At 38.6% G+C, this 9830-nt stretch overlaps 1 protein-coding gene across 1 annotated transcript; it reads right to left on the bottom strand.

Moving 5' to 3' along the window:
• Nucleotides 1–213: 213 nt before the first annotated feature.
• Nucleotides 214–1989, bottom strand: LOC112999611 (uncharacterized). The gene is made up of 4 exons (XM_026125938.1): nucleotides 1917–1989; nucleotides 983–1132; nucleotides 725–898; nucleotides 214–581 (listed from the first exon to the last, which is right to left on the bottom strand). The coding sequence occupies exons 1-4, from the start codon at nucleotides 1987–1989 to the stop codon at nucleotides 214–216; spliced, it is 765 nt and encodes a 254-aa protein (XP_025981723.1).
• Between the last annotated feature and the right edge of the window lie 7841 nt (nucleotides 1990–9830).

Below are 9830 nucleotides of genomic sequence, written 5' to 3'. Positions count from 1 at the left end.
TACCACAAAACTATCAAGGTAAGGGTGAAAGACTCTATTCATGTAGTCGATAAACACAACTAGAGCATTAGTCACACCAAAGGGCATGACTAGATACTCATAGTGACCATAACAGGTCCTAAAAGTAATCTTTGGTATATCCTCAGACTTCACTCGGATCTGATGGTAACCTGACCTAAGGTCTATTTTGCTAAACACACAAGCTCCTACCAGCTAGTCCATAAGGTCGTCTATTCTAGGCAAAGGGTACTTATTCTTAATCGTCACCTTATTCAACTGGCGGTAGTCTACACACAACCTCATGGTCCCATCTTTCTTCATCACTAACAACACTGGTGCTCCCCATGGAGATACACTGGGTCTTATAAGCTGCTTCTCCAACAACTCCTCTAACTGTTTCTTACGCTCGACTAACTCTTTAGGAGACATCCTATAAAGGGCTATAGATATGGGCCCAGCACTAGGTATCAGGTCTATGGAAAACTCTATCTCTCTCCTGGGTGGTAAATTGGATATATCCTCAGGGAACAATTCAGGAAACTCTCTGACAACAGGGAGGTCACACATGGAAACCTTTGTCTCTACTTCCAGGTTAGACAAGATCATGTACACTTAAGCATCTTCTTTTAAAGATGTCACAACTTGGTTGGCAGAGATAAGCATCATACCACAATTTTATCAAAACATTTTAACAATACATGGTTGGAAGATAACCAGTCTATACCCAGAATAACATCAATTTGGCTCAAAGGCAAACAAATTAGATCAATCAAGAATGTTCTACCAGAAATTTCCACAGGACAATTCAAACACACATTAGAAGTTAACACAGAACCACTAGTTGGGGTCTCTACCACCAAATCCTTATTTAAAGAAGACACAAAAAGCTTAAGTTTCCCTACACACGAACATGATATAAAAGAATGGGTTGCACCTGAATCAAATATCACAAGTAAGGGAATCCCATTTATGAAACATTTACCTTGGATTAGATATTTGGATTTCGAAGCTTCGACACCGTTAAGGATAAAGACTTTTCCCGTGGCCTTCGGATGTCCAGTTTGGTCATTCAGACCCCCACCATTCTGCTCCTTCTTAGGATATTGACAATCTCTGAATATGCCCCTTTTGTCTACAATCAAAACAGGTCATGCCTTTATCACAATTAGAGGAGATGTGTCCTGGCTTACGACATTTGTAACAAGTGATATGAGGGGTCGAGCATAGTTTTCCCTGATGTTGAGGTCCATTCATTTTGTTCTTCAATGGACCCGCACTGCTATAATAGCTTGCCCTATCTCGAGAGTCTTCATCCCAAATCCGGAACATGTTAACCAAGAGTGGATACTGACAAAAACCCTGGCAATTCACAGCTTGCTACACTTTAGGTCGCAAGCCGTTCAGAAACTTCACACATTTGGAACTTTCATGATGAGAATCCTGAAACTGACCAAATACAGGCTAAAGGCCCAAGTGGAGAAGGACAAAGGCCCAAGTGGAGAAGGACAAAGCCCCGAAGTGGAGAAGGATGAAGGCCCAGAGGCAGAGATACTATCATGACTATTAATTGTTGCTGAAGGTCTAGATTAATTTGAAGGCCCATAATAAATATGTTCTATTTTTTATTTATAATTTTTTTGGCCTAAACTGTTTTGAAGGCCCATCTCTATTTTTATCTTTTTATTCAGATACACTATAAGTATTGGTTTTTGTTTTCAATAAAGGAACTTTTGGCATTTTCATAAAATTTGGTGAGAGCTTCTCTCTGGGTTCCTTGTTGAACCAATCTCAGACTTATCAAGGTAATCCTTGTGGCGTCTACCCTGACTTATCTTCCTTCACTGGAAGTGGCGTCATCCAAATCTCCATAGCCTGTATCAAGCGATCCGCTCCTAGGCAGGATCACATCATTTCACCATCTCTCCCTTGATAATAGGGAAAGTACCTCACCAGCTCCTCAAACTTGGTTACATATTCAGCCACAGTCATGTTTCCCTACTTGAGCTCCAAGAACTCCATCTCCTTCTTGTTCCTAACATCCTCACAAAAGTATTTCTCCAAAAATACCCTCTTGAAGACATCCCAGGTGATGAAAATCCTAAAACTGCCCAAATACAGAGACCATTGACTAGGAGTAGGACCAAACAATCAGTGGATACCCTCCAACAAATGGTAGTAGGCTTACTTAGCAAGGCCCAAGTGGAGAAGGATGAAGGCCCAAGTGGGGAAGGATGAAGGCCCAAGGGGAGAAGGACGAAGGCCCAAGGGGAGAAGGACGAAGGCCCAAGGGGAGAAGGATGAAGGCCCCAAGTGGAGAAGGATGAAGGCCCAAGTAGAGAAGGATGAAGGCCTAGAGCCAGAGGCACTACCAAGACTATTAATTGTTACTGAAGGCCCAGACTAATTTGAAGGCCCAAGCCAAATATGTTCTTTTTTATTTATAATTTTTTGTAGTTGTAATTTTGGCCCAAACTATTTAGGAGGTCCGTGTCTATTTCTATTTTTTTGTTCAGATACACTATATGTATTGTTTTCATTTTCAATAGAGAAACTTTTGGCATTTGATAAAATTTTGTGAGAGCTTCTCTCTGGGTTCCTTGTTGAACCAATCTCAGACATACCAAGGTAATCCTAGTGGCATCTATCCTGACTTATCTTCCTTCACTGGAAGTGGTGTCATCCAAACTCTATGGCCTGTATCAAGCGATCCGCTCCTAGTCAGGATCACATCACCAGGTCACATCTTGACCTTCAGCCTCTAGGCATTGGCAAGTATTCTCCCACCAATACTCAGCTTCCTCCACCAGAGTATATGTACCAAAAGAAACTTTTTTCCCCTCCGGACATGCCATCACTTGGAAAATTTTCTCAATTTCCCTTATCCAATTCTGAGCACCATCAGGGTTGTATCCTCCATTGAAAGCAGGAGGATTGTTTCATTGGAAGAGGTCCAACCCTTACTACTCAGCAGCTCCAGTAGCTTCTCCCCTATTTGGATTCCCTGTAGCCTGAGCTAAGGCTTGGAGAGCATCAACTATCACACGATCATTCTGTCCATCCATCACTCCCTATACACACTAGGAAGTGAGACATGGAAAGAATACACACAAGAAAAAGAATAGAACAAAATCACACCCATCTCAAGTCCCTACTTGGTTAATTTTAAGATTTGATGCCTCGATAAAGTATTCCTATAAACTAGTCCTCTCTCAAGACATTAACACTCACTTTCCATCATTTGTATTTCCTAATCGCTTGCCATATCATCCCATTCTACTTCACAAATTATACAGATAGCCAGTCTAATAACTCATGACACAACATTGAAACTCATGGTATAGAAGACATCACGGGAACAAACATGTTATAACTACAACAATCAAATCTCTATAACTCATGGAAACACAACAAGGTGAGTAAATTCCAAATGCAAACAACAAACATCAAGCATTCAACAAGGCAACCACAAAATACACAGAAAAACATAGCAGACTCACAACTCACTGGCTGAAAAGGTTCAACTGGCTCTGATACCAATAATGTAATGACCCGCCTCGTCGCTATGATATCACCACTCTAAACCGCGAGAATTTCAATTTTTAAATTAAAACTCCATTAATTTGCTTATGAAAAAAATAAAGTAAATTTTTTCATGATATACATTCCCAAACAACGACGCACCATTACGTAAATGAATTCATATATATATATATATATATATATATATATATATATATATATATATATATATATAGTAACTCAGTACACATCATTCACTTATGTAACCAGGTATGGAGGAGTTGATTAGCAAAACACAACTCTCTTCCAAAACAATCCCAACATCATCACATCAGCTCGACGACTCCACAAAAGAATCTCATTTCTCGTACTCTACTGCTGTCATTCTACTCCCACAAACAAAGGTTCGCAATCATCACAGATACCAACCACACGGTACAAAAATTGTGAGCGGTGAGTTTATTATAAAAGAAGTTAATACAAAAATCAAATAATCATAATTATTAAGAAAACATTATCAAATACCATAAAAATACACAAACATCCATTAGTCCAACATACACTCAACAAGTAGTCATCATCCGTCCATAAGTCCAATCAATCATGCTTAGTATGATGTATGCACCTGACCTCAACTCTCAAATGCAATGTGGTACCATCCCCAAGGAAATAGCCTAAGCATGTCCACACGACACTCTCACTTAGGAAAACTAGGCAGTAAGTGTCAAGCTCACCCTGTTGTAACACCTTGATATATTACAAGATATAAATCAATGGTTAATTGTATTTATTGTGTTATTTCACTATATGTTTGACTTGAATGAGTTGAGGTATGACTTTAATTAGTCATGTGTGAATTTCTTCATGTGGATGTTGAGTTATGTGAAGTTTTGTTGAGCTAAGAATTATGAGATTTCAAATTTTACCTAAACCTATTCCTATAAAATCTCGATCCTGGATTTGTTAACCATTGGATCATCTTCAATTTTTTTCAAAAGGCTTCTAAGACAATTCTCCATATTCTGACCGTTGGGATTTTCAATATAACATCCTTAGTATGAGATATGATTCTTTTAACTTAAGCAGTAAAATTTGAGTTGGATCAGCTCGCCCAGGCGAGCCAAACTCACCTGCTCGTCTGGGCGAGTGTTGCAGGCTACAAATACGTTTGGCAGCATAAAATAGCCATCTTCTTCCTTCTTCTCTTCCCCTAAACCCTCCCCCAACAACCCAAGCTCCTCCTCCACCACCACTGACCACCGGTGATCGCCACGAGCCGCCTTTGCTTGCCATCGGATCACCGCACGGAGAAAAACAGTTTAATCGGAGTGGAATCTTCAAAACTCAACTCGAGGATTCGGTAGAGAATGAAGCCTCCAATTCTTCCTTCGCAGTTTCTTCTCCTTGTTCGTTTAAGCCTACCTTTGTATCTCTTTTGACTTGGGTACCATTATTGGATGTTTTTACACTTCTTTTGAAAACCCCCTGAAAAAGAGACGTTGTAAAAGTTTCCTTTTATAAAATAGACTTTGTTTTTGTATCATTTGTTGAACGCTGATCATAGTGGCGTGATCAGAATTTCAAAAATGATCTCTCTTTGATATGAATCTCAAAACACCCTTTTATCCCCTTTTTAAATTGAATGGTTATTTGACCCCAAAAGTTAATATTATCCTTGTCTTTGAAATCTATACTAAATTATCTTTGATTTGGTATATAGAGCTCTTCGTTTGGATGAACGGACGTGAACCTAAGAGATCTTAGAACAACGCCGCAAGGAACTAAGAAAGACATATAGATAGGTGAGGGGAGTTTATTGTTTGTTTATAGCTTTTGATACCATAGTTGGGGTCAGGGAACCCAATTATGGGGATGTATGTTTGTCCCTGTGCATGCTGGTTTTCAAGAAAAACTGTGTTTTTAACTAATGGAATGTGATATATTTATTATTGATGTGCATGCTGGTTTAAAAAAAAAACCGTGTTTTTAACTAATGGGATGTGATAGGTTTGTCACTGATGATAGAAATTGTCAATGATGTTATTGTTGTATTGATTGGAATTTTTAGGAAAAGTCTTAAATATAGAGGAGACTTTGCCCAAAATTTTATATTTGTTATTCTATTTACTTCTTTAATAAATTTTAAATGGGCATAAGAGTTTGTTTTGAATACTATAGTTTTCCTCTTTAATTTAGAATTTTCCTTAAAAAAAATATGAGTCTCATGGTATTATAGATTGTTGTTGTATGAGGTTTATGTTGCCTGAAGACCTGAGGAATGTGAATCCCATGCATGAATTTATATGTCTGTATGTGGAATATGATTGCTTGTGATGTTGGTGATGATGTTGAGATGAGATTATGTATGTTGTGTATGTACATGGGGGGTGTGGTGACCATGTTGGATATTCCTAGAGGGGGAAATAAGAGTTTTAAGCATTCCTGGAGAAAGAAAGGGGTGGCTTAGAATCTTTAATTATCCATGGTCAGTGCATTGATGATGCTCATGTTTCATACTTCATATTGCATGGAAATAGTATAAACTTTGTCAGTAAGTACTCATAGGTTTTCATGAGGAAAAATACTTGTACTTGGGGGTATGTCACTCGGTTTGGAACTCCCTTGAGACTCAGGCTGATCATTGTGGGGGGAGGGGGAGTTGTCTGTGCATGATAGGGTGAACTTGACACTTACTGCCTAGTTTTCCTAAGTGAGAGTGTTGTGTGGACATGCTTAGGCTATTTCCTTGAGGATGGTACCATATTGCATTTGAGAGTTGAGGTCAGGTGCATGTAACATACTGAGCATGATTGATTGGACTTATGGACAGATGATGACTACTTGTTGAGTGTATGTTGGACTAATGGATGTTTGTGTATTTTTATGGTATTTGATAATGTTTTCTTAATAATTATAATTATTTGATTTTTGTATTAACTTCTTTTATAATAAACTCACCCCTCGCAATTTTTGTACCGTGTGGTTGGTACCTGTGATGATCACGAACCTTTGTTCGTGGGAGCAGAATGACAGCAGTAGAGTACAAGAAGTAAGATTCTTTTGTGGAGCCGTCGAGCCGACGTGATGACGTTGGGATCATTTTGTGAGAGAGTTGTGTTTTGTTAATCAACTCCTCCGTAGCTGGTTACATAATTATTTTGTTTTTAATTGAGGATGTAAATCAGAGAATTAGGTATATGTATGAACAAATTTACTTTCCATTATGTGAATGATGTGTACTGAGTTACTATGTCTATATATATATATGGTGCGTTGTTTGGGAATATATATATATATATATATATATATATATATATATATATATATATATATATATATATATATATATATATGATGTGTACTGAGTTACTATGTATTCATTTAAATAATGGTGCGTTGTTTGGGAATGTATATTGTGAAAAAAAATTACTTTAATTTTTCATAAGCAAAGTAACGGAGTTTTCATTTAAAAATTGAAATTCTTACGGTTTAGAGTGGTGATATTGTAGCGATGAGGCGGGTCGTTACACCTGTCGTGCACAGGCAACCCCCTCCCCCCTACGGTGATCAGCTTGAGTCTCAAGGGAGTTCCAAACTAAGTGACATACCCCCAAGTACAAGTATTCCTCCTCATGAGAAACTACAAGTACTTACTGACAAAGTTTATATTATTTTCATGTTATATGAAGTATGAAACATAGGCACCATCAATGCACTGACCGTGGATAATTATAGATTCTAAGTCATCCCCTTCCAAAGATGCTTAAAACTCTTTAACTATATTTTCCCCACCAGGGATATCCAACAAGGTCACTGCACCCCCCATGTACATACACAACATACAATGTATGAAACATGGGCACCATCAATGCACTGACCGTGAATAATTAAATAATCTAAGCATTCCCACTCCGGAGATGCTTAAAACTCTTTAACCACTCTTTTTCCCCCACCAGGGATATCCAACAAGGTCATTGCACCCCCCATATACATACACAACATACAACGTATGAAACATGGGCACCATCAATGCATTGACCGTGGATAATTAAAGATTCTAACTCATTCCCCTCTAGAGATACTTAAAACTCTTTAACCACTCTTTTTCCCCCACCAAGGATATCCAACAAGGTCACTGCACCCCCCCTAATGTACATACACAACATACATCATCACAATGACATTTTCAACATCATCAGCATCTCACCTCAATATCATTATCTACATCAACATTGCCTCATCTTATTTCAATGACATTATTAACAGCAACAACATCATATCATATTAACATAATCATCAATAACAGCATCAACTCATATCAACACAATCATCAATGACAACATCATCTCACATCAATTAATATCCCCAATAATAGTATCATTAGTAAGTCACATTCTGCATATACATACATGTATAGTTCATGCCTGAGATTCACACTCCCCAGGTCTTCAGACCATACAAGTCTAATAGAAACAATAATGTTATTCGTCAATAATAGATATATCGCATCCCATTAGTCAAAAACATTGTTTTCATGAAAACCAGCATGCAACAGGGACAGGCATACATCCCCATAGTTAGGTTCCCTGACCCCCAACTATGGTATTAAAAATTGTAAATGATAATAAATTCCCCTCACCTATCGTGACCTCTATGTCAGTTCCTCTTTGCGTCGCTTAGAGGTCTCTTTCTCGTTCACGCTCGTCAGTCCAAACACAAGATTCTATATACCAAATTGAAGGAAAATTTAGTATAGATTTCAGAAACAAGGTTAATAACAATATTCGAAGTCAAATACCCTTGTCACAATACATAAAGGGCTAAGGGGTGTTTTCAATTCTACTAAAAGGAGACATCATTTTAAAATTCCGCTCACGCCAATGTGACTGGGGTTCAATGAAGGTCACAAAAATAACATCAATGTTATAAAAAGATAACTTTTACAATGTCTCATTTTCAAGGGTTTTTCACAAGAACTGTAAAAACACCCTGTTACAGTACCCAAAACACGAGAGATGCTAAGAGAAACTCAAACTAACTAGGAGAAAGACTTAGAAGTCAATATTACCTTAGAGAAGGTACAAAATGAAGGATTGGGGGAATTTTCTCCACCGAATCCTTAAGGAGGATTCCACTCCGATTACAATGTTCTTCTTGGTTTGGAGGTTTGACGACAAGCAACAGCGGCTTGCGGTGGCCACCGGTGGTCGTGGGTGGTGGAGAAGAAGGTGTTAGGGTTTGGGTGGGCATTTGGAGAGGAGGAGAGGGGAAAATCATGTTTTTCATGCTGAAGAACATATTTATAATCTGCAGATCTCGCTTAGTGAGCTCGTCTCGCTAAGCGGGAGTATACTTTTTGGGCTTAGCGCGACAATTCGCGTTGGGCGCAACTCTCTTAGTGCTAATTCTTGCTCAGTGCAATCCCTCTTGGGTTAGAATTGCGCTTAGCGTGCTAATTCTTGCTCAACGCAACTTCCTTTGCACTAATTCTCGCTTAGTGCAATTCCCTCTCAAGTTGGAATTGCGCTTAGCGCGCTCCTCACATTTATAGAGACATCAAAAGTTGTTATTTTCAAAATCCCTATAGTCAGACTGTGGAGAGTTGTCTTAGGAACCTCCAGACAAAATTTGAAGACGATCCAACGGTTAACGAATCTGGGATTGCAATTTTACAGAAATAGGTTTAGGTAAAATTTGAAATCTCATAATTTCAACTTTGCTCAACAAAACTCCACATAACTCAACATCCACATCAAGAAATTCACAAATGACTAGTTCAAGCCATACCTCAACTCATTCAAGTCAACCATATAGTCAAATAACATGATAAATATAATTAAACATCAATTTATAATTAGTAATATTTCAGGGTGTTACACTTTGCGTATGCCCCCCATCTTCCGACAGTACATCTTCAGGTGTTTCTTGGGACAAGTAGTCCCCTTATATTTGTCAAAGTCTGTCACCTTGAAATTTAGAGGAATGATGACGTCGGGTACTAGGCACAGTTCCACCATGTCGGCAAAAGGGTAGTCTCTGCCTCCTTTAATGGCCTGCCTTTCTTTTATGTGATCAAACTTTTCTCTTTCCACCATGGTAGGAGGCAGTCTTCCTACCAAAAAATGTTAGGGTTGTAGTTGCATTTGTGGGCGATACTGAGGGTCCCCCAAAGTGTTTGGTTGGGGTATATCACCAAATGCTTTCCCCTTAGTGGCATATCTGGGGTAAGGCTCAAAGTTGGCCAGAGCGTGGTCTCGGGGTACTTCATGTGTCACCCCTATGGGTTGAGCTACATGTGAGTGCCCATACTG

Source organism: Glycine max, chromosome 15, assembly GCF_000004515.6.
Source record: "Glycine max cultivar Williams 82 chromosome 15, Glycine_max_v4.0, whole genome shotgun sequence".
NCBI lineage: Eukaryota > Viridiplantae > Streptophyta > Magnoliopsida > Fabales > Fabaceae > Glycine > Glycine max.
This window is presented reverse-complemented; position numbering and strand designations above follow the sequence as displayed.